This window comes from Lonchura striata, chromosome 5, assembly GCF_050655825.1.
Source record: "Lonchura striata isolate lonStrDom1 chromosome 5, ASM5065582v1, whole genome shotgun sequence".
NCBI classification, from domain to species: domain Eukaryota; kingdom Metazoa; phylum Chordata; class Aves; order Passeriformes; family Estrildidae; genus Lonchura; species Lonchura striata.
This window is the reverse complement of record NC_140707.1, coordinates 64,115,372-64,141,784: the sequence shown is the minus strand read 5'-3', so window position 1 is coordinate 64,141,784 and position 26,413 is coordinate 64,115,372. Positions and strand designations below refer to the sequence as shown.

The following is a 26,413-nucleotide window of genomic DNA, read 5'->3' as shown; positions in this document are numbered from 1 at the left end:
AGAGCCTACAACTTCAGTATCTTCCTCACCCCTCAAGTGGAATAAACTTCTGTCTCAGAATATTTTGACATCACAAACTTTCATTCCCCATGCCAAGGGACCAGCCACGTTGAATTGCAGACACAGGGTAGGCAAAACTACTGCAAATGTATTTTTGACTCAGGTTAGGAGGGGGAACTACAGCTCTCCCAAAGCAACATGAGGGAGAGGAAAATCCCACTGCAGACTTCCCCTTCCTGCATGGTGCCTAATACAAAGGGAGGTTGCTAAAGCAACAGTTTCTCTGAGCTGACTAGACCTAGTCATGCACATGGGCTTCTTGGTAAATCAGGATCAGCTTTCAGAAAGAGATGGAAAAGGCTCCTTCTTCTCCTGACGTAGCTTTGACTACTCAGCTTGCACCTCTGGGAGCAGAAGCTCTGAATTCACTCGGTCCTGATCTCTGACATATCCTGCAGCTATCTGGACCCCTGGGGAGAGCTGCACAGCTCCACTGGAACCACTCATGCAGATTGCCCTCTTAACAACTATAAAGGAATACGATATTTAGCATCAACCCACGGCAGTAAATTCAGGCTGAAGTCTTCAGCAGCTCAAATGTGCTACTCTCTGCAGGGTGCCTGGTCAGGAGCACTCAGCTGCACCTGCAGGTCTTGATGGGCTGGTAAGATACAGCCTCTGTCCTGCACTCCAATAAAGAGGAGAGGAAAATGCTCTGCCCAAAGCCTGGCTGTGCAATCTCAGTGGGCTTGGAGCCGCAGGAAGAGCTGGTTGCTGTTGGAATGGCTGTTGGCTTTGGGTCTGAGGTCAGGAGCAGGGATGATGGGAAGGGACCACTCACAACAAGGGGAAGCCCAGTAGTGACCACTCGATCTTAGCAGCCAGGGGGAAACACAATGTACAGTGAGATGCCCACGGGACTGTTCCCAGCTGGCCTTTGTGGTTGATCTTATCAGCATATCAACCAGTTTACCTCAGAGTTCAAAGCTGCTGCCCTGCAGCAGAGGACAACAGCCTGCAAAAGGACACAGATCTCCTGGGTGAGACATGCAGGTAAAGGGTTGGATACCAGTGAGGAGAATTATTTGTATTTCACTATTTAGTTCAAGGTTTCTCTTATTCCCTGTGTTGATGCTGATGCAGATTCATTCCAGTTCAGAAGCTGTCATGTAGGGGGAAAGGAAATAACAGTCTGGCTCCACTCTTTTGGCATCTAAACAACATCATTCCTGAGGAGCACTCTAGAGGCAAAGAAGCATGTAAATGCTTTCCCTCATGGCGACACAGCCAGAACTTTCTGGTACTCCAGCAACCCCTTTCCTCCCTTTGACTGGTCACAGCTGCACGTACCTTTGGTGTAACATCATGGTTATGCAATGCTGACTCTCCCACTCTGCTCTTATCGTGCCTCTCTCCTACTTGTGCAAGCAGAAGCCAAGATGGAGTCCAACAATGGCCTCCAGGAGCTCAGGCATTTCTCAACCTTCCTTTTCCAAGCCTGCACTGCTCCCACTGGCTCAGAGGTGAGCTGGGACCACCAAACACCCCTGAAATGCAGCCCAGGAGGGCACAGTTCTCTGGTCTCAGACCAGAACAAACCTGGGAAGGCATGAACACCCAGGCTGCCCAGCACACTCCTAAATCCAAGTGATGCAAACCCTGCAGGGATGAGGACTCGTTCCCAAATACATCACTGCATGTCTGGGCCCCTCTCGTTTCTAGGTCACCATGACTTCCTCAATCATCCTGTTCACCAGCACTAAAGGAGCACAGATGTACTCTCAAGGGAGTGAGTGTGAACCAGAACCCTCATCTCTGGAATGCTTCCCAGGAAGAACCATCTCCTCACCATCACGTATCCCAAAGTACCTAAGGAGAAGGGAGAGCAGGAAATGAAGCAGAAGAGTGAGTTCCTAGAATTTTTGCCACTTTGTCTCTTTAAAGTTCTCAAGCAGGATTTACAATCATCTTCAGACAATAGTGTTGTGCCAACAGGCAGGCAGGAAAAAACCACAGTGAGATACAGATCTGTGATGCTTTAATTAAAACACAGGTAAACTGTGAACAGCAGCAGAGCTCTGCGTGTTTCTTATGTCACTCAGTCACTGCTGTGTGCCCTGGAGGCTGCCAGGTGTCACAGCCTGCTCTCCATGCCAGCCTGCAGGGCACAGGGCACAATGGGACCTGGCTGTTGTGCAGAGCTGTGTCCTAGTGCTCATCCACAACTGAGGCATCCTGGTGCACAGCAGCAGTGGAAAGGTGCACCTGAACATGTGACTGAACTGCACCAGGGCAGGAAGTGTTTCGTTCCATACTGCAGACTAAAATGTATTCAGAAGAGAAATGAGTCTCTAAAAGTATGGCCCAGGCAGATTTCCCCAGTGGGGAGGTAAAGACCCATCTTTCTGATCTACCAGTTTTGGCAGGGAGTGCAGCCAGAATGTAGGACACAGGTGACCATAAGCAGCATTAAACAGTGGGGGGTCTGGCAGCACAGTACTGTCCACACTGGACAGGGTGGGATCCTCCCTGTGACCCTGATAACAAAGCAACAGCAGGAAGTGGTGCAGTGCTGCTGGCCATGGCTGCCATCAGCAACAAAAACACAGAAAGCCCTTTAAAGATTGCAAAGACAGAAATGAAATCCTTCCCTTCTTATGCAATGCTTGCCCTTCCTCAGCAGAGATTAAATCAATATGGGACCAAGCAAAGTCAATGGTTTATTTCAAGGGGTTTGAATTGGGCTTTGTAGGCAAAAAGGCATCAGCCTTGTTTCAAACTCCAGGAAGACACATTGATATTTCCATTCCATATCTATTTGTAGTACTGAAACATGACTTTGTTCCTTTTTAGTCCTGTTTAGATGTTACATTACTTTAAAATAAGTTCTGTCTGGAAAGACCAATCAAGTTTGGGGCTGGAATTATCCCTGGAGAAGCTTAGGGATCCCCCTTGTCAGTGAATGAGGGCCACCTTGAAGGAAGTTAGGGAGAACCTTGTGGTTGTAAGTCCCCATCCTTTCTTCTGGGGTCTGTCAGTAGCTGTGCTCTGCTGTGCTGCTGGGTGGTGAACCCAGCACACACAAACATGTGCACACACAAACACAGGCACACACATTCTAACAGAGCCACCAAACCCCAAAGACAAGCACACATGTGCTAACAGAGCCACCAAACCCCACGCACCACGTCAGCAGCTTTACTGCACAGCCTGGAGAACATGGACAGCAGCAGAAAGGGAACTTTCCCATAATTTCTGAGGATATGCTGCAGTTGTAGGCCAACTTACATAACTGATTTAGCTGAACAGAATTGCTTTCTGCCTTTAATCTGCTCAACAGTTTATCTTTGCAGTCGTGATCGGTTGAGCTCTCTTTAAACCATTATGGATTAGGGTTCTGCTGAAACACGTTAAAAGCTTAGCTTTGTTTATTTTTGTCAAGAATGGGGGAGGGATATCAGGTTAAATGTTCAAGCAGTAGTTTATGAATGGCTGTTTCTCTTGCACAGCAATCGATATGCTCAGGTACCAAATGCAAGGCACAGCTAAATGCTAAATGCACCTGTTGCTGGAATAGGAATATTTGTGAATTTACTGTTAAAAATAAAATAAGAAAAAAAAAAGAGGGAACTTAATAAATTTGCATTATTATTTTAATCTATAAATACAAAATGTAATCCAGCATTCAAACAGTTCATCACACCCACCAGCTCTGTATGGAAGACCAAAGAGTAAATGATCTGAAAACTTAATTAATAAGGCTGGTTGAGAATTTTACTAAGTGTGCATTATTGATGTAATTTGGAGACAGAAATCCAGCCAAAAGCAATCTTTCTGTCATTCAGCTGCATAAAGACAATACACCATAATGGAAATAAATCACCAAACAACTGGAACCTCATCCACACCACTTACAAAGAGGTGCTCAGATAATATTAGCCAGCTGTTCAGTTAACTTTCACAGTGGATTCATTAACTATGCAAGTGGTTGTTCTATTTGAACATGACTGTATGGATCCAGGTTCAAATTTCTACTACAAATTGATGAGCACAATATACCAATTTAAATTAAATCCAACAATTACCACACTTCTTTGACCTCTGTGTAGTCAAAATAATTTGCAGATGCCAGCCTGGAATGGAGTAAGAGGTTGTGTTCCTGAGTGTTGCCAATAATCCTCCGGAACACTATTCCACAGAAACACTGATTCTGTGAACAGTTATGCTGGCAACTCTATAATCTTGGAACTTTCTTATCTAAAATGGAGGAAGTAGGCACTTGCACATTCTTCAGAGCAACACAGACACTAGAGAAGTTAAAAAAATAGTGTCCGGTGCTAAGAAAAAAATAAAAACATAAACCTGGGAAAGTAATTCAGGAAAAAAGGAGGAAAAAATCCAACTTATTTGTAATTTGTCTGTTGTTTGTTTTGCTTTCTTGTGAGAGATCTTAATTCTGCACATTCCAGTGAATGGCCATTTGCTATTAATTTATCTTCTTTCTGACAGCAAGTGGAGCACCATTCCAGAGTTTCAACATTCCCTTGATGCTGCTCTGCTTAATGCTGGTGTGCTATTTAAACAAAGCATATTCCAACCAAATCTGACTATATATGGAATTCCCTGACAAGTAAAACTTTGGATGCCATACAAAAAAGAGCCATGAAAACAGAATACACACAAACTCCACTCCAGATTGCACAAACTGGGCAGGTACTACACCAGGCTCTTGGTGGCAAAGGTCAGGTACCCCGTGTGCCCAACCACCTCCCTCAGTGGCACGCCACTCTTGAACTGCACAGTCCCTTGCTGCAGATTAGCACACGGGCTGTCTTGATGTGATGGGTTGCTGCTGTCAAAGCCAGTGCTAGAATTATCCTCAGCTGCTTTTCCAAGGTCAGGGATTTGCAAGCTAACTGTCCTTACATTGTACACTCGGAGCAGAATTTCCAAGGTGTTAATCTCTGTAAAACCATATTCTTCCATTGCTAGGCAGGTTCTTTGAACTTGTTCAATGCAGGGGGAGAAAGAGCAGATGCGGCCACCTGCAAAATAAGACAGGTAGTGGAAAAGAGGGCAAAAGCCAAAATGAAGCACTTTTAATCTTTTTTCAAATTCTCCCAGATGCCCATAGAATTACAGTTATACAAAGTGAAAACAATCTTCACATGGCAAGTTTTTTGGTTTAAAGTGTCAGCACAAAATCAAACACGGACAACTCCACAGGATGCTTCAGACCCTTTAAAAATGACAACAGCAACTTCATTCATCTCCCACATCCAATGTTACCCTCGACATTTGTTCACAGCAGAATTGTTAAAGTTGATCCCTTCAGAGCAGCGACTCTTTTGGGATCACTCTCCACTGCTCTGGACTGAGGCAGCAAACTGCAGCTGGCACGTACACAAAGGCAGAAGTCATTCTCCACACACTGCACAGCGCTGGAGCCCCAGCGCGCGTGCACACGCCCCTGACAAAAGCGGCTGTGTTCAGCTGAGGACGATGGTATGCGTGGACAGAATAAAGGGAGCTCTCCAGGCCATAGATGGAGTGCTGTTAAGGCTTTACCCTTTTAGTCAAGCTCACTAGCATGTCTCCTGAGCATTGGAGTTTACTGGATATCACATTGTGCAGGCTTACAGTGAATGTTGTAAAATGCTAGGACAGAACTTTTAAGTTATAAACTAACACTTGTCTCCTTGTCTATGCACAGTTCTGATTTTTGATTCTTAATACGGACTATTAATAGGCCCCCTACACCTTTCTAAGTGCTACAATGTCACCTTAACAGCTGAGAATAGAATGATTCAGATTTACTCTGAAAAGCCACAGCAAATCAGATCAAAGAATTATAAGGACACTGTCTGCCATAAGGCCAGGGCATGTGCTTTCACCCGGGACACAGTGTCCCCCAAGGCAACTGCCCTTCCTGAAAAGCTTTTGTGCAGGAGAAAGGAACACTGGGCAATGCAGCTTCAGCTATTGTTTCATTTGTAACAATTAGATGAAAATGCCTGCTGACCTGATTTGCATTCCTTCCCAGCCCTCTCCTGGGCTCCAGTGTCAAACCTTCCAATACCAGTCATCTAAGTAGTTAAAGAACCCGTGCAAGCCAGAGCAAAGCATCCTACTAAAAATAGAGGCAATGCTGGGACTACATGAAGCCTGCTTTATCTCAAACTCCCTTTTTTTTCCCTTTTTCATTTCTAAAGTCAGATCTCTAAAAAAAGAAAGCATCAGGTCTGAAAGCATCACTGTAGCACTCTAGTTGCTGTGCAGCAATGATGTGCTGGGTACTGCCTGGGGAAGAACACTTTCCACAACCATTAATCCACCATACGCTAAGTAGGATTTAATTTTAGTCTTCAAATAAAGTCTCCACACCAAGGGGTTCTTATAATGAATCTTCAGAACAAAGTATCCTGGACAAGTAATTCCCTAGAATGACAATTAAAACCCAAATCTAATAATCACTTGCAAAACTAATGCTGGTATGTGTCTTTATGAACCAAGTCTGTTGATGCTGATTTAATTGCACGCCCAGTCCATTAACTCCCATGAAATTAGATTTGTATGTTCATTAGGATGGCCAGCACTACCAAAATGTTCCTGATTCTGACAGCTAATCTTTTCTGCCCAAAGAACTTACACACTCTACCATGGTTGCAGATGTAAAACAGAAAAGCTCAGGAAAAAAATTCTGTTACATAGTAAGAAAGTTACTATGATGCACACATGTTACAATGAAAGAATTTATATTCTTACTGTGTAGGGAACTGAACAAATGTCTGACTTAACTAAATGTCAGTTCACAATAACTCTTTGTCTGCAAAACAAGAATCTGAGAGACCACACTACTACTTCATTCAGGCTTTTTGGTTTTGAAGTTTTCTATTGCAATCAAAAAAGCAAAATATATTTACATTTACAGTAAGTCTGTTCTTATTTATTCTGACTCGAAGGGTTTGAAGGTACGTTTAGGCTTTTGAATTCACATGCTGTGGATTTACAGTCAAAAACGCAAAGCCTGCACACAGCTGTTGCCACACAAGCTGCAAAGCCACCTACGGTTCTTGTCAAGCCTTCAATTAAAGGCAGAGCACCCTTCCTCTTGCCTGGGGCTGGTCAGCTGAGCACAGCCCGTCAACACCAAACTTGGTGAAGATTTATCAGGCTGCCTCCTCACAACTGCTGGGGGAAGTAGGGTTACAGAAAACAGACTTTCAAGCCGTTTGGTAAGGAAGAAAGCTCTTGCTTGCAGTAGCAAATATGCAGAAGGCAAACACAAAAAATAATGTTACTTCCTGCACTGCTGGAAGTTTCTCAGGTGTGAAAGATGAGAAAACAGTGAACTGCTGGTATTCCATCTACCTGAGACCATCCAATGGGTTTTAATAGTTCTGTCAATTTTGTTTTCCCCTTTCATGCCTATAGTTATCGTTATTTTTTATACATCCCTCCCAAATAAATATACCTACAAAGGGCTTAGAAGCAAACTCATCAAGCATCTGTCCTTACAGATCCCAACAAGTGGGAGAGGAGTCCCCTCTGCTTTTTCCTGTACTGTCAGGCAGGCCAGATCTGACTTGCAGTTACAGGCTGGAATTACATGATTAAGCAGATATTAGGAGTGAAGATTGGAAAGCTACAATTAGCAGACGGCTGGAAGGCAAAAACAAAATTGCAGTTCCAGACTGAGAGAGGCTGTCTAAAATAGAAATATTTGGGAAGTTTCAATTCCTATGCTGTGTTTAGACCTGCAAAAAAGAAATAGAAAACCAGCACTCAGAAGGACATGCTCATCTGTCCCAGGAGCAGAGACACTGACATCTTTAACAGAGCAGATGCTTCTGAATTCTGCACACTGTGGGCTGCCCTCTGTACCCGGCTGGACTACTGGCTAAGCAACACCCCTTATCACAATCACCAAACAAATATAAATCTAGATTTCAGCATTCACAGTTTTCAGACTCTTTGAGAGCCCTCTTGTCCTTTAGACACCAAGAGGCTTCAAGGGCTTAAAGGACTTGAATATTCATTGCTTTGTCTTGCCATGCCAAGTGAATGAAGAAAAGACATGAACTCCCTCCCTGGGGCACATTGCTCTGTCTGGATCACAAAGGGATGGACTAGACTAGAGAGCAGTGAAAACATCTGAATGGAAACATTTTTGTACACAAATTGGGTTTGTGTCCTTTCAGAGCTCTCCTTTTAGGAAAGCTACCGTTCCTAAATTTGGTTAATGAGATCTGTGTGTCACCATAAATTGATATAGTAATTAAGAGAGATTAATCCTGTTCACATTGGGAAGCTGTGTGAGCTTTTTGATCTCAGGAGCTGTCTAAAAATGTGTTTATTCATGTATAATGCATCTGACAAGTGCTACAGTTGAGGAGAAGAGAATAATGAGACTGTATGAAAGACTCAAGTTTTTTTCTACCTTCAGTTTTACAGGGAGTGAGTTAGTTTGAAGCATTAATGGAGAGGTTAAATGTCCTGAATCCATAGCCTGGAACAAGCCCACACAGTCCTGGCAGTGATTGTAACAAACAACAGGGTTGAGAGGACATGAAAATAGAAGTACAGTTCAGACTGGAATGATAAGAAAAGGGAGCTTCAGGGAAGAGGGAAGTAGAAGATTTTCATCCACACAGTACTGTACATTTCAACAGACTGTTTCTAATTGTTATTTGAGGGACCCACCATTGCATCTCTACAAGAAGCCAGTGCCTCAAAATTTGCCAGAACGTTCCTGTGCAACTCTAACAAACAATTTTGTTTGTGGTTTGTCTGAGCAAGGACTAACATCTCTACCAGTTCTGTTTAGCTATTAAGTGCTATCAGGTTTCAATTGTGGAAAATCTTAGTGCTATCAATTGACAAGAACTCCAGTGTGTGCTCATGATACAGAAAACATGTGCAAGAAACGTGCTCTTATTTTTGTAGGTTATTGTATGAGCGCTGTGACAGATTCTTTCATCATTCCAGGATTATTCAGATGATGCACATGTAGCGCAGCACCATTAAGTTTTAGGGAAAAGGGCCAATAATTTTAGAATGATTCTGTGACATAACGAATACAGCACAACATTTTTACCTCTGGCAAAAGAACACAGCTTAGGTTTTGGGACTTCAATGCATTGTCATAACTGGAAGATTACATTACAAAGATCTCAAGGAAGAAGAAAAAAACCACACAGGCATTATCATTGTGTAGGGGTGAGGCAGGAGAGTCACTGAACAGCATTACTGTGGCATTTACTCTGTGCTAGTAGGACACTAAAAATATTGTCTCTGCAAAAGGGGACAGAATGTCCTTTAAGTGCGTGTGCTCGTGGGCGATTTGATGTAGCTTCCCTGACAAGTGAAATTAGAGGATTTGGCTGTTGGAAGAAATTAAAGGATGTTTCTTGATTCAGAAAAGAGAGTTTTCTCCAAATCACTTGCCAGCTCATTAATAGGAGCTTGATGTGATTTTCTGCAAATGTGACCTTAACCTCTGCACTTGTAGGTGCATCATTCAAAAGGAATTTATTCCTGCTCATTATTATGGGCTGGTAAAAGCAAATAACAAGGAAATTAAAGATTCAGTTGGCTCCATACTGGGGAAGAAAACCTAACAACTTTCTTTAGGGATCCTTTAATCCCAAACTACTTTCTTCAAACTGTGTAAAAGCCAGTAGCTTTGGCTGGGCTTCCACAGTGAGGATTTCGATGCAGGAATCCTTCTGCTTGACTCTGTACACATGAAAGAATCACCTGTACTTCAGGAAGGCCCACCGTGTGCACCTGACCTACCAAGCCCTGACAGACCCAAGCTAGGGATGAATTAGTAGTCCAAGTACTTCATATGGTGAGGAACAGAAGCTGAACCTCAAAGCCACACCTGGGTGGTTTAAAACTGGGATCATTAATAAACTCTGGAGCTCACGAAAAATAGCCAGTGAGGTTTCCTACAAGGACATGGAAGTATAGAGGGCAAAGAGGGAGATGTTCAAAGTGAACTTTACCTGCAGAGTTTTGGGAGGAGAATTGACAGCACTGTTACCTGATTCAGTTGTTTCCAAGGATCACAATTTGATAAACTCATAATTTAGTGGTTTTACAATGCTCCAGAGGGAATGGAAAACCTGAATTTAAGAGTAAAATCTTTAAAGAAAGAAAGGAAATAAAAGAGAGGTGGTTTTAATAATTTTGTGACTCAGACTGTTACAAGGAGCAACTTCAAATACAAGAGGCTAATCCACCCTAATACATGGCTGTAATTTTCCATCCCCCTACCTGAAAATTTAAAATCTGTATGAAAATTATTGTACCAGTGGGTTTCTCCCTCATCTTCCACAGCTTTGGAAGAAATAGACCGTATTTATGAGAGTAGAGTAGGTGGGTGCAGAATTATATTCAAAGCACTACAGTATTCAGCTGTGAAATGACTGTGAGTCAAAAGTTTCAGGGCATTTAAGAACTGTAGAATATTGAGGATATTTTTGTTACCTCACAATTTTCTCATTTTCCTAATTTTTAAAAGTTTAGGCTGAAGGGGTTAATGTCAACTTTGCAAAAACCAACAAGGTCAGATATTGGGAACAGCAGCTATGACAACAGAAAAGCATTAACTAGCAGATGCTGCAGAAGAAAAACAGTGCAGATCTGGAAATGAAAGGAAGTTCTGCAGTGCAGCAGTGCCTCAGAGATGCTACAAGCAGCTTTTCTGCTGGAAGTGTGACTGGTGACATCAGCACAAAAGGATGCAGCTGAGATGCAAACCTGAACATCGGCAGAGAGCATCACCACAGAACAAGAACCTTCTAGTCACAAACGTACTGTGCCATTTTGTTCGTTCAGCTCTTCAGAGGCTGGCAGTGCTTTAAATGGGAGGTCAAGCTGCTCTAAGTAGTGTATTTACAGCATCCTGTAAGGCATACCGTGAGTGATAATTGCACTCTGTAAAGAGGATCATTAACACTCAGCCTGGTAGGAGAGGCAACTATTCAGGACCTTGAGCTGAAGTGGAAGTGAAAATACTGATCTGATGTTTTGATCTGAGGTTTTGTTAAAGTTAAGAACTCTCCCATATTGTCTCAGCTGAACTCTCTATTGTGAGTATTGAGGTGTTAAGGAAGAGAGTAGCTAATGCTATATATTGAATTTGCTTACTTCTCATTTAATTCAAAATACATTAAGACTTTAGGGACTAAATTACCACTATCTGGCAGTATAGCTGTGATATTTGCATGGCACATCACAAAAAAACCCACAGTGTGAATGGTTCAAATGTGACCCTGTCCAGATTTGAGAGAGAGGGTGTGGACAGAAAAGAGTGGAACTCATTTCCTGCAGTGATGCTTTATCACTACACAAACCCTGAACGGGGTTCAATAACATCAGAATGTGCACAGGCTGTACTGCAGAAGAGGTTTAGCTCTTTGAAAACAAAACAAAGAAGCACTGCTAAATTATCTGTCTGTGGTAGGGAAAGGGAAGCAGTCACAGATAACCTTCTGCCATATTTTAGATTTAACAGCAGTAAAAAAACCACAACAAAACTACCCGCATGACTCAGGATAAAACAGGAAAAGTGTGTAAGTTTTTACATATTACTACTACAATCAAATATATTTTATATGAAAACCGGTTTTTGTCTATATGCAAAATAGCAAAATTTTAAAAATGCACCCAGTTGGTCAGGTACAAAGTTGCCCAAAAGAGGAGCCTTAGACCAGTACCAGATCTCAGACATGGGAGACTGGTTGCAGCAAAAACTGCAGCAAGGATCAGCAACTTCCTCTTTTGAGTGGTTCATAAAGTGAATGACGCCACTTCACAAACATAAAAATGTGGGATTGTGAAGTATTATTTATATTGCCTAAGCAGATGTAACCTTGCAGCATAGCACAGAAAAGCATAGCCAGATGGTATGGCCGGTTTGGGACTGTATTACATTTTCTACGATTTCAAATGCTGGAGTGAGACAAGGATTCAAAACTTGGAACTGTTCAAGCAGCCCTGCTTAGTATTCTAAGCATGCACCACTTAAATAATTCAAATTGGACTGCGCAATGCAGCGCCTTCTAAGCTGGGAAGTCAGCTGAGTGTTGTGCTCACTAGATTAGATAATTTGAGCATGGGAAGGGCATTGTACAGTGCAGTGATTTTCTTTCCCCCCAGGACACACTGGAAAGCTGCTACAAATTGAGCTGTAACCATTGCAGGTACAGAGTGCTAACAAGGCTCACTCTATTTTTTAGATACATTTTTTAAAGAAAGCGTATTACATGGGTATCACAAAGCTTTCTAGAAAATTTTCAGTAGCAGCTGAGTTAGCCTAACAGCAGGGCTGGTCCTGACTCAGCAAGGCAGTGCACATTCAGTGACCTTTAAGAACAAACTTCAATCTTGTGATTTCAAAAAGACTTAGTAATTCACTTGAAGTCCAGCCTGTGATTACATATTTTAACAAAGAACTGGGCCTTGGCATATAATCAAGTTTTTTTTAAACACATGTCCCAGCATGGACACTGTTCAGCACTCCTTGCTCTCTTTATTAGAGAAGTTACTTTTGTAGATGGAAGCAATTTGGCAAAAGGTAATTCAGATCCACACAATTATGAAATTAATTAAAACTTATTCCAGAATAAAAGAATTATTTATTCACTGAAGCTTATTTTTCAATAGGGAATAGAGGTATAATAAAGTGATGAAATCTGCGCAAAATCTCAACATCAGTTCTCACTTGCCCAGAGTAAGTGGCATAAGCTAGAACATCCTTTATGTTCCATTCCCACTGCATCCAGTGGCAAACTTCTCACTAGCTCCAACCACAAAGATTTAGCACATAAACTGGCAAGCATATTTCAGTGTAACCACATCTTTTTTAACATTACCGTTGGGGTGTTCTGTTAAATGGGTACAAATCTGCAATGATTGATGTGAACTGAGGCTGAACACCTTTTATACAAACACCTTTCCACTGAATTGCCGAAGAAATTAGCTTTCAGCATTTATTGTTACTTCTGCTTCCCACACACCTCAGATCTTGCAAAATGCACTTGAGAATGGTTCAAAGGAGTTTTTATAAACTGCCCATGCTAATTGTAGCAGCTCTCATGGGCCTGCAGGAAAAATTTGTTCTTCTCCTTTCAAATCTTCCACTGTAAATTGAAGACGCCTTTTGAAGTTTTATAGCCTTAGAAATGCCTGGAGACTGACATTTGAGAAAAGTGATCACACAAGGGAACGGAGCACATCTAGAGTATGGCTCAAAGGCAGAGATATGTGCACAGTGCTTTCTGAACAGAGAGAGAAAAATGCAGTTACCTTCAGCTTTTAATGCTGACTTGGCATGTCCTATGGCTTCCCATGGAGATGGAATATCTAGGAACACAGCATCTGCAATGTTTGAAACCCCAAAGCCGTTTTTGCAGACATCCTGGTTGGTCACAGTGACCAGGTGCTCCACCCCGTGCTCCCGAAACTCCTCCCGCGCCTTCTCAGCCCTTTGCTGGTGGAACTCCACTGTGTACAGGTGCCCGGTGGGAGCCACCGTCCGGATGAGAGCATGGGAGAGGGACCCACTGCCTGTACCTAGGAAAGACAAACAAGCCATGAAATTGAGTTTGTCAGAGCCAAATATCAGAACCAAAGCCTTTTGCATTCATCTTCCTGCTTGGAACACTTGTTAGAAACTCAAAAGAACACAAACCACTGGCTCAGCTCCTGAAAGAGAACAGTCCTTCCTTCACAAGGAGGGAGGGACTAGGTGTCCTAGGAAACAGTCTTCCGGGTCCCCAAAGCATTCATTAAAAAATCTGGCAAACCCAGAATCTGTCCTATGTCCCTGGAGTAGGAAACTAATGCCAAGGGTCAGCTATAGCTCTAACAACTGCAACTAGACAATCCAAGGAAATAAATGTAACAGGAAAAATTCAGGGAAATGAACTGGAGAGTTTTTTTTTTCAAAGTGTCAGACTCTTCTAGGGTGAAAAGAGATTAAGGCAATTTTTAAACAGATTTTCAAAACCTCATACTCACTAAACAAAGAAAAGATGTTGGCATGGGTCCATGCTTGAAAATCCTATTAATATCCATGCAAACAAATGGCCTTCAGGATACAGTTTGCTATGCACAGATCTCTTAAGAGATATCCTCAACTCCCACTGGAATTACCCAAAACTAAGGCCCCTTGGCTCCTTGCAGCCACACTGATCAAACATCTGTTTTCACAGGTCACTTATACACATATATGCCTACACAAGCTTAACTTAGTGTAACAAAATCTATCACAAAATTGTAGGTAACTACAATTACCACATACAAACAGGGACTGACAAGACAAAGATTTTTTCTTCCTTGTTTTAGTTTGATAATTTAGGAAACTTACTTTAAATGATCCATTGGCATATTAAATAGATGGATGACTAATAACAAAGATTTTCACTTAAGAAAACACCCATATACCAATTTCCATTGCAAATTAGTAATTCAAGTGGCATTTAATGGAGTAATCCCCCAAATTCAAAATACCACAGCAACCCCAAATTCTCTGTGTTTATGGATTCATAGTTCTGTGCTTATAACACATTTCTCCTGTAGAAATAAATCTATTTCTAGTTATTTTTAATGACTGTTCAGCCTGAGGCAAGTTCTTTCAGCTAATATAAATCTTAAAAAACATAAAAAGGACAGAATCTGAAGTACAGCAGCTCAGAAACAAGTAGAAAGGAAATTAATTAGGGGGCACAGGGGCTGGTACAGCTGCTTAATTGGTGCAGTGCTTTCCATAATCATCCAGGAAGTTTGAGTTCACTGGCAGATGCCAGGTTCTTGCCCTCTAGTCATGTAAGGGGAGGAACACTGCTGTGGCACTGTATTTAATCCGACAGCTCTGAAAGGGGAGACATTCAGACTGTAAACAGAGCTCAGGGCCCCTGTTTGCACCGGGGAATCGGCACTGCTCCTCTGCATCCCTCTGAGAGGGCTCTGACTCCAGCAGGGCAGGTTAGAGACGAGACCTACAGATCTTAGCACTGGCTTCAGAGAGGTCCAAGAGAAGAGAGAAACATTTACACACATGCATTTAATAAAGTGAACATACAGGCATTCAAAGTACTGTTAAATAAAACAAAGGAAAAGCAAAACACACCTACATGTGCATACATCAAAAACCACCCTGTCACAGCAGTTGAAGGATCTCAATGTCAAAGTGAGCTTTTCCCTGGTCAAAGGAGTAACGGTAGCACAGCAGCCATGTGTGTGAAAACTCGATATATGTGCATAACAAAGAAATAGTATTGATATGTTTTTAATGACAAAAGCAGGGAACTATTGCTCCCAGGATGCTAAAGACTGAAATTCTGCCTTTACATTTCATGCCAAAAGGGAGGATTACGCAACTGAGAACTATTGTAAAATGAGGAAATTTAATTACTCTACCTCTCAAATGTGTAGTGCTGCATGCTTTCTGCATCTCTCTCTGCTAATCTACAGGATTAGCCTGTGCTGTAAGCAGAAGAGCGAGGCAGCTTGTGCATGTATCCAGTTTCCTTGTTCATATTCTTTTACATTTTTAATCACTTTCCCTTTAAATCTGTTCTTAAAAACACCACAGAAGATACCATTTGTCTCCTCCATAGGAAAACCCATTAAGATTTTTTGGCTTCTTTTCTAAAACTCTTCTTTTATTCAGAAACACTCCAAGCTAAACCCGGAACTAAAACCAAGATGTTGGAAGTCACCACTTGCAGGTGTATTACAGACAGAGCTTTTGTTAAACAAGGTTGCCAGGAATTATTTATTGTTGACTGGCTACCACAAACACGAGAACAATACATATGTACCACATTTTAACACGTCAAATTCTGTCACATTAATATTATTAATGAGAGTATTTCTGAAGATGCTGCCTGCCTTCTCCGTGACAACACTCTCAAAACTGCAGGAAACAAGGAACAAGATGGTTATGAATCAACCACTGTTGTAAAATCTCTCCTAGAATATATATTCTGAACCCAGACATGTGACATGAGGATGACCCTTAACTCTCATGTGCCCAATAGATCAGCACATTTGATGTGATCCATTAATATGAGTCTGGCATGAGTCCATACCTGCCACAAGCCCTAAAGCCCAATCAGCACTGTCTGCACAAGACAGGGGTTCAACCCTCTGTTTTTGTGACGTTGTAGAAGGGGAAATTAATGTTTATATTCACCTTCTTTCCTGAAAATCTGCAACATTCAACACTTTTGTCCTCCTGCAACCATCTCAATTTCTCTTTGCCCTTATTTCAAAATCACTACTGATAAAAAGCAAAATATGACTCTAAGAGTCTTAGGCATCAGTTTGGAGTAAGTTCTAGTCAGGTACAGGTTTCCTTGGGAAATGAAAGGTATCCTTAGCTTGATACAGAATCAGTCAGGACAGCAGCAAAACCCAAGAAGTACTACTGGAGACATACTAGAATGCTACCAAACCAGAAATAGCATACCTGAATTACCTGTATAGAAATGAACCAAAACCTGCATACTCAAAAATTAATATTTTATATCAGAAGAGGCAAGATCCGAACTGGAAGAACTTCAATGGGTGTTCTTTTTCATAGAGGTGCAGTGAAATGTCTGTGTTCCTGATATGACCTAGAAAGCAGAAGGTAAGACAACTAGAACAACTAATTTATAATTTTTACAGCAGGATGCTCTCTTTCTGACAGCCTGCACAATAAATAGCCTTAGAAACTGTTTGCTCTCTACCACAGGACAATGCCCACTTGACTACCATGTTTTAATAATGAATGGGACTCTATAGAAGAGAAGTAAAACAACAACAATTCAAACTGTATCAAAGACAACCTTAACAGCACAGCTGCTGTTTCAGAGCTCACTTAGGTGAGCACTTATGTCATTGCTAATTTTCATTTGGAAAATGTGATGCTCTTTTACATTGACTCTTCTGTGATCTCAAACATCTTAGTCAAAAAGCAGACATCTGCAGTGCAGGCATTTAATGAGATACCGCAGGGGCCTCAATATGCCACACTCAAAGCTCAACATCTGAGGAGGCAGCACTGTGCAGGGGATCAGCACAGTGTAACCCAGGAATGGGCTCCACTTCAGTCCAAAGGCAGGAATTAAACTCCTGTGTTACACCCATGATTTAAGGGGCTAATGGCCCTGCACACTGATTTAGTATCCTTTCCTTCTTCTTGGGCTCAAGCACATGACATTCTCCTTCTCTGATACATATAAACTCTAGGGGAGTGTTTCTTCCCTCTCTCCCAAAACAAGCAGAGCACTGCAGTTTTAGAATTTCCATCCTAACAAGTGGACATCTATATAAAACACTCTAGCTCAGCACCTATTGATAATTCCTTCTAATTTGCAAACAAAAAAGTATCTATCAGACGAACTTCTCAACTGCCCTGACCTCCAACAGATCTGTTCTTCTCACTCTCTGCTTATTCAAGTGACAGATTTTCCACAGAGAAGCCGCCACACACCTCAGCCATCTTGAAACAATGGCCATGTTAAAATAAATTCTCACCTTCTCAAAAGTTGCAGTGGACAGTATCTGAGCTGTTCCAAAATAAAGCATGTTATTTCAGCACGGAATACTGCCAAGACTGAGTGTCATCAGGGCATTGTGCACAGTGCTTAACTGATATAGTATACAAAGTACATTTTACACTGCTTTCTGTTGTTAGTCTGGCTTCCTTATTGCAAATGATATTTGTCTAATCTCCTGGAATCCTACCCATACCATAAATATAAGTGACCTGATTCTGTGTTCCACTGCATTTTCTCTTTGCAGGCTATTGCTTGGCTTGTCTTCCCTAGAAGTTTTTCATCGTGGTGCTTCTTTTTTAAAAAAGAGCTACAATTTGTCATTTAGGATTTATAGATGTGTACAGCTGTGTGTAAGCAAAAGCATTTTGGAATAAAGCTGAATAAACTCCTAAGCGCATAAAAAGGTTCATATTGCTTGGAAACAGGAATAAAAGAACAGTATGCAAAGTGTTATTTAATACTGGGTCTCTAAAATATCTAGTAACATTTTAGGAGAACTTAAGCTTCTGATGCAAAATTTGGCTACCTAAGATACTCTGAAATGCATAAATACAACAAAACAATGACAGTGTTGCTCTATTTGTCTCCTAGCTACACCACTTAGTCCTAACAAATAGTAAGATAGGTCATGAATCAGCCATGAGAACGGAAGGAGCCTTAAAACCAAGGGAAAATTAATCTTGAGGCAGAGCTAACAACTCCACAGCTAAATTCTATCAAGAAACATTGACCAGACAGACTGCTCACTCTACATGACATGTTTGTGTAATGACTTGTATAATGAATACATGAAAAGATATTAAGCATTTGATGGAAATTAACCCAAATATCTTCCTGGGAAGATAGTCAAGGGTCCAAATCATGGTAACAGAGGTAAGACACAGGAGGAGCAGGGACAGAGAGAAGGAAGAGAGGGAGGGAGAGAATTTCAAGGAGTTGAACTGTGGATGAAAAAGAAAACACCTAATCAAAAAAGTTCACTTTGCAGTCAAGCAGTTTCCATGACAGAAAATTAGCTTATCTGCCTATCTGTCATGGACACCATGCTGAAGCATGCATTTTAATTTTAGGCAACAGGCTGGAGGTCAGAGAGGGCCACTGCTCACTGACCAGACTGAGAAACTAAGTGAAGGATAATAGGGAGGTTTTCAAGGCTGGCACTGCCTACAAAAGAATACAAAGAATTAATTTTTCTTTAGAGATTCAAGTAAAGAAATACATTTTCCTTATAGATTCAAAAGTCTGAATTTTTAGGAAGGAATCTTCTACATAATGGGCATAATATGGTTAACAACAGGGTTAGGTTCAGAGCTGCACGAAAAGTACTTGGTGTACTTGGTGGTCAGGTGAAATTACAAGATCAAAGCGAGTCCAGAAAGTCTGGAAACAAGTGCTTTAGGGTATGAACAGCATTCCTCATCAGCTCCATGACAGCCACAAGTCTGAATACATTACAGTGATGCCTCACATGGTCAGAGGTCTGGTTCATAGAATCATCACAGACTCACAGAATGGTTTGGGCTTTAAGATGTTTAAAGATTCTTTAGTTCCAGCACACCTGTCTGGGGCAGGGACACCTTTCCACCAGACCAGGTTGCCCAAAAGCCATCCAGTCTGGGCTCCGACACCTCCAGCGATGGGGCATCCACAGCTTTTCTGGGCAATCTGTTTCAGGGTTTCAGCACCTTCATAGTAATGGGTTTCCTCCTAACACATTTTTCAGTTTAAACCTATTACCCCTTGTCCTATCACCCAATGCCCTTGTAAAATTCCCTCTCCCCATCTCTCTTGCAGCTCCTTTAGCTACTGGAAGGTGCTATAAGATCTCCCTGGAGCCTTCTCTTCTCCAGGCTGAACAAGTCCAGCTCCCTCAGCCTGTCTCCATAGGGAAAGTGCCCAGTCCTCCGCTCATCTTCATGGCCTCCTCTGGACCGGCTCCAATAGATCCACATCTTTTCTACTGCCCTTTGTTTGGAGCCCCAGCACCAGTTCAGTGCTTTGGTGTGGCACAAGAGACTGTTGTGGTTTATGACATTTGCACTGATGAGGCCTTCCTAATACTTCAAGAGGTGCTACACAAGGATCAGGTTTTTCAATTCTTCTCTCACTCTAACCTGAACAGCTGCTAAGAGGTAGATAAGGGAAACATTATAAAACACAGACATAATTAGTTTGGGCACATTCCAGAATCAAAATAACTTTGATCTGTACTTTACACTAAAAATAGAGGTACAAACAATTTAGATGTACTTATTACACAAAAATAATGACAACATGAGTAGTATTTGTCAAAAAGTCTACAAGCACTTCAGAAGAGTCATAAGCATACAGGTGACTTGCTGGGACTCCACAATAAACTCTTAATCATTTATTAAGTATCCATTAATCATTAAGTCCTCATTAATTTTTAATGAGTGTACTCTTTAACAAAATGTATGCCTAGGCTGTGAGTTTGAAAATTTCATAATTGTTTTTGAGAAGCTCTAGCATAAGGCTGGGTGGCAGCTCCTATTACTCCTTCTCTGAGAAACCATGAGAGCCCAGAACACTGCTCTCAGCCTTCAGAAATCCAGTCCCTCAGCTCAGAAACACGTTGCTGTGTAGCAATGAACAGGGTTTAGCGATTTTTAATTTGGGATTTAGCTGAAGGGAAACAAAAAATCCAATTAATGTTTTTCTCATGTGAGTCTGATTTTGTGAATGCTGAAGGATCACTGGGATGGTGGTTAAAGTACTTTTGACTGAATTACATTTTGTCTAAATGCTACGCTCCATCGAAGCCAAAATATTTCTGCGATTTATCAGATTAAATGAGATTTCACATGCTGTACTATTAAGACAGTCACTCATTTACATCTCACCATGGAGAGAGGACAGTAAAAAAAGCCTTGATGTGTGGAGACTGGAAAGAAGGGGATTTTGCTTGGAAAAAATATTTGAAAGGTTTCATATTGGTTCCAGTATAGTATTAAAAATAAATGTGAAGCCCTCAAAACCTGTTGTCAAATGGAATTATCCTACAGAGAACCTAGCCTGGGAAGTTGATGATTTGGAGAGTGGGGTGAGACAAAAGAGAAAGATTTAGTCTTTTCCTTTATCTAGGCACTGCTGCACATGCAATAAACACAAATGGGATTATTAGAGTTACCTGACAAGAATGAAACTTTCATACTACTGGGCCACTCACAGCAGATATTTAAGCAGCTATTTTGAGTATCAAAATTTTGGAAAGCTAGGGCTGTTAAAAACTGTATCCAAGTGCAGAATTTCTTAGAGCAGGGACCAATATTTTAATTTCTTAGAGCAGGGACCAATATTTTAAAAATATATTAGCTCTAGTAACAGTCCTAACAGTTTTAAAACTCAACATACCTTTATAAATTAGAAATTAGCAGAAGACAGAAGAAGGATCATATTCCTACACCTCTGTCACGGAACATCAGGTAGATGCAGAGTCTCCTTATGGCCTCCTCAACAGAGTATGCCTGGGTCATTTTAATTATGTATGTGCTGCTGACAAGCTTACTCTTTATGTATTTATTAAAGATGATTAAACATATTAAAACTGTATTAATATGTTTGTATCTTTTAGGACAAATCACGACTGATCAATTTAAATTATATAATTAAAGTTACATAAAATAAATCCCTCTGGTTATCCTACTCCATTTTTATAATAAGATGCAGAAAATCATTTATATTCACAGCATTTCACAGAGGGTATTTCCTCTTACTTTTTCAATCATTTCTTCTCACAGTTGGGGAGCCCAATTCAAAATTCTGCTACCTTACAAATACAGGAGACACTTCTACAGTTGAGTTAGTAAGACATGAGGAAAAGAGCCCACTTTTTTTTACAGAGCCTGCTTTGCCAGTCCATGCAGCAACTGTATATCTAAGTTCAAATAATAAAAAAGACAGACCTTTGCGCTAATTAATGCTTAAAATACACCTAAACTCAGCACCAGCAAGAAGCAGACTCAACTTTTACTATACCAGATTTCCTGTCTTGTTTCTACTATCACCATTGGGCTGGTTCTGTCTAGCCCACACAAGGCTAATCTAGAGCTAATGATTTTGGATCACCAAACACCACTGAATTAGGATGATATCAAAGCAGGCTACATCACCACACTGGAGGCTCCAGTTGTCAATACCTGTCAAGTTTTTAACTCAAAGTAAACCTGCAGTAAGGTGTCTTGCTTCAAGGTTAGCCAGATGGATTTATTATAGTATTCTTTCTTCTTTCCTTTCTTTGTGAACAATGAACCTTGCAAGCAATACAAGCATAACTACAGTAGTAAAACTGTTCACTTTGCCTGGAAAGCTGAAGTTGCAATATATTGTCAGTACAAACATTAAAATGAACCTAGGGACAATTTCCCCTTAGCAAAAAGGATTGATTTGTGGCTATGACTTTTGACTCACAATGTTTTTGGAAATCATCAAGTGTTTCCATTTCTTAGCTGTTTAGATAAGCAACAGATTAAACATTTTCATCCTCTCTAGGCACCTTTGACATTATTGAAAATATTTTATATACAGCTCTGTACATTTGCTCCAGGACATGGAGTAATTCCAATCTCTTCCCCTTGCCCCCCAAATAATTTCTTGTTTATTTTTCCCATCCTGTCTAAACATAGCAGGGAGGGTAAGAGCTATTGAATACAGAAACTTCCCATGACAAAACTAAAAATGTCTGCTCATCCAACAAACCAAATTACAAACTCACAGGACCCAGCTATTTTCACAGTATCAGGGGCTTTTGCACAGGGCTTTGCATGCTTCAAGTGCTGCTCTACAGCAACGAGCTGAACATGCTGCCTGGTTCTTAACGGGTGGAACTGGGTGCAGAGATAAGTGCTGCCTCAGTTGTGTTGGAAAGTGGTCATTATGCCTGAAAAGCTGCCCAAAATTATGCATGAGTGGGAACAGGAAATGGTAAATGTAAGAAAGCACAGTGCATCACAGTCCTATCATGCTGATCCTTTGCCATATCTATGCTTGAGAGGGAGGTGTATGAAACTGCTTAAAAAAATGCTCAAACAGCCAGAAAAAAACAAGGGCAAACTACTTCAGTTGCTATTTCTCCAAGCTTCAGAGATTCACTCAAATCAAGCAAGCCTCATACTGCCTGTAGTAATAAAGTTATGAAGACATTATTATAAACTCAATGTAACCAAGAAAACATTTATGTCAATTTTTACTCCTTACTTCCAAATTAAGCAAAATCATGAAAGCTGTAATGAGTTAAACCAAGTTTAGAAATAAAACACAGCCCTGTGATGAACACATCATCCATTGTATTTAATCAGTGATTTTGCATGAGGTTGTGGTGCTACAAGTAGATCACACTTTGAAAAAGAAGAATTAAATTTATGTACTTACACAGTATAATCTATAAATACTGCCAATTTATTTCTCTTATTAGCTCAACACCCTATCACCAGAGTCTCTTTCACCTGGTTATCTCAACTACATCCTCTGAAACTGCGAAATCAAAGCCTGAATCTTGATTTAAATAATGCATTTACAAATACTTTTAACTACTTAACAACAGTTTTAGAAAAGGGAAATGAAGATGTTTACCTATTTGTTCTAAGAAGATGAATTAACCAAACACATGCTCAGAGGTATACCCACATAAATGAGTCTGCACACCAAGGTAGCACCAATTTTTGAAGAACCAGCAGTTGATAACATGTGCACATGATACAGAATTCTTCAACATGTGGGCAGGGAAAATTATATCATAGTGGAAAGAGCAACTTCTTGCAAAATTTAAAGAAAACCCTGTTTTTTCATCAAAGTGTTGGTGTTAGTTGCTAATAAAGGAATTCAACATAGTAATTATTACCTGATTCACATACTATGGAGCCTGGCTTCAGTTCCAACATCATGGTGATTATGGAGATGTCAGTGGAATACAGAATTTGTGTCCTGTGTGGGAGATTCATGGTCCACAGTTCTGGAGTTGGATGAAGAATGAACACCCATCCTCCTTTACTGCAGGTCACTTTGGAGCCATACTTCTTGCCTATGAGGTCTGTGGAATGCCTGATGACCCCGTACTTAGTCTGTGTTACAGAGCCGTGCTGCACTTTCACAGGAAACATGGACTCGTGACCCAGGAACACAATAGCCGTGTCACCATCCTTTATCGTATCTCCATATTCAACAAAACTCATGGTGACAATCTTCTACTTGGCTGGTGATTGTCACCTAGAGAAAAATAAATATGTCAGGAAAGTTTCACAGGACCACGGTGGAGCTGAACCTACAGATATAAAACCAAGTAATTTTATTTTCTCCAATACAGAACAAAACCACACTGTGCAAATAAGATGCTAGCAAGAGAGCTTCAGGAAGTTCAGGGAGCTGCTCTCCACTGTACTCTTGATCCAACTGCAATCAATGGAAGGATCCCACAGATTTGAAAATAACAAGAATTTTTCTTTATGGTACATTTTAAAGAAAACTTGGGAAACACATTATGATTTACTCAGCCTGCTCCAAAATGCTACTGCAGGTTAGCACCCATTTCTGCACACTGTTCAATTACAGTTCCTGAGCACTCAGAGCATGTTATTAACTTTTATTCTCATCTTCTTGCTTATTTTTTGATGATTTACAACATAAAGACATTCTACTACTTGCCTGGACCTCAATCACCAGCTATTAGGACCACTAACAAAACTATACTTGAAAGTTTTCCAAATGAACGTTTAGAGATAGGCTAAGGGCATAAACCTGACTAACTACAAAAGAAAATAATATTGTGGCCTTTAATTTGCCATTGGGGGTGCCAAGTAATTGTCTGGGAAGTGATCTCTACTCCAGCTAAATGTAAACAACCACTTGCAAGTTAATGCCAACAGTTGAATCACTTCAGCCCCATGGTCTCAGAGCTGTTTTAGAGAATTACAATTAAATTTTGATGGCTTTGAGAAGACAATCTAGAAATCAGAAGGCGGCTTACAATGAAACCTGACATTGCCTTTCAAATAAAGCAGCTAACTGTCTAAGCTGCAGGTTGATCAGTTAATGCAAGAATTGTTTAATGAAGTAACAGGGATCCCAAAGTTAGAAATTAAAGCCTATGACAGAAGGCTTTGAAAGTCAGATTTCTGGTACACCATCCCTGGCAGAATCAAAAGCAGTGTTACTTTTAGTTTCAGAATAATTACTGAATTCCAGCACTTTTGTGTTGAATGTTTAAGAGCTTGGTCCTGCTTCATCATTTCAATTAAAAACCTTCAGTTCTCAAAGTGTAGTCTGGTGTCTGTAGTCTGGTTCCTGTCTGGAACTCCATGTAGCTCAATTTGATGTTTAAGCAGTTAGATTTATATTTTTTCCACGGCAGTCACTGAGGTTGATAAACAGATGTGCTTGTGGTTGAAACTTCCAAAGTTTATGACATGCTTTATTGCATAAGGTGTTCAGATGCCAAGGCAGAAAAGGCTAGTCTGAACATCTTGTGAAATAGTAAGGGCACCCCATGAATTCAGAAATGCATACATAAAGGACTATGTGAGATAGAACTAATGCTGTCTCTTATAGCTTGCACCCTATGATTATGTCCATGTCTTAATCTTTCATAAATGACACTTAGTTCTCATTCCAGATACCTTTAATGCAGTGCAGTTTTCAGATCTCACAAGTGTCATCTGAAAGGACCTCGAATGGAATCAGTTTCTTTCAGAGTAGTTACACCCATGTGCAAAAGAATCCTGTAGCAGGCCTTCAGGAACACTGAGTGAATTCCTCTCCCTTTGATTCCACCAACTGGCTCCCAGCTTCCTTGCCTTCCTTTGAGCCATTACACTTATCACAGCTAATAGTCACAGCAGAGAATCAGAATCAAGGCTGGAAGGGATCTTTAAGATCATGTACAGCAAGTCCATCCATATCATTGCATGCTGACATCCCAGGTGACCCATCTCTGAGGCTCAGACTTCACCTGCCACATTATATTCTACGTTTGGGGTAAAATTGGCATCTGTAAGGAATTTTGGAAGTTTCTTTGCCTCGCCCCCGTGTCAAGGAGCACAGCGAGCTACCTCCACGTCCAGAATTGCCCATGGCCTGGCCGTGCAGAGGCTCCCGCAGTGACATTTTCCCCGGGCAGCAGGCAGGGCATTGCCGCAGCACCGCTGTCACTGCACGGTGTGGGGGCAATGGCGGTGGGGGGATACTGAGCCGGGGCCCCCTGACACGGGGTCAGGACTTTTCTCTGGGTTTGCCATGGCTGCAGCGACCTAAACCCAGCGTCCCAGGCGATGCCTCGCAGCCTCACGAATAAAACCACTAACACGATTCTGTGCTCCTTCAGTCATAACCCAGGCGCACATCTCCGTTCCCTGACCAGCTCCCACAGGACGTGGCAGGCTGCCGCTTCCCCCTCCCGAAGCCTGGCTGCTTGGCGCGGCGGCAGAGGAGCGTCCCGCAGGCGAGGCAGGCACAGCCCCGGCACACGCAGGCTGCGGGTCGCTCCGTGCCCCGCTCGGAGGTGACCCCGCTGCCAGGGCTCCCCTCAGCCCCTTCCGTATCCCGAGGCGGCAATGCGGCTCCTGCACCCCAGCAGCGCATCGGCCCGTGCCAGCGCACCCGGGAACCTCAACTGCGGCAGGTGAGAAGCACGGACTGGACCGGGAAGGGGTGAGAGGCGGCATTCGCCTGCGGGAGAGCGGCGTTAGCCCGTAACAGCCCCTGGCGGCCGCTCCGCGGGAGAAGAACGCCCTCGCCCCAGCGCCCCGCGGGGACGCTTCTCCCCGTGCCCCGAGCCCTTTACCTCCCCAAGCCCGGCCCGGCTCTCCTCACACGCGGAGCCGCCCAGCGCCTCCTTCCGCCTC

At 41.8% G+C, this 26,413-nt stretch overlaps 1 protein-coding gene across 3 annotated transcripts in view; it reads right to left on the bottom strand.

The window, feature by feature from the left end:
• The window catches only part of TRMT61A (tRNA methyltransferase 61A), an 85,305-nt gene extending 58,892 nt beyond the window's left edge, over positions 1-26,413 (bottom strand). The window contains exons 1-4 of one of the 3 annotated variants that reach the window (XM_085582323.1): positions 25,190-26,413; positions 23,419-23,783; positions 13,318-13,584; positions 2,708-5,045 (exon numbers count right to left, since the gene is read on the bottom strand). In XM_085582323.1, the coding sequence (XP_085438449.1) occupies positions 4,717-5,045; positions 13,318-13,584; positions 23,419-23,749 (927 nt within the window). In that variant the 5' untranslated portion in view covers positions 23,750-23,783; positions 25,190-26,413 and the 3' untranslated portion in view covers positions 2,708-4,716. Of the gene's footprint in view, positions 1-2,707; positions 5,046-13,317; positions 13,585-23,418; positions 23,784-25,189 lie in introns of those variants that run through there. The other 2 variants (XM_021528890.4, XM_085582324.1) reach the window with 2 other exon arrangements.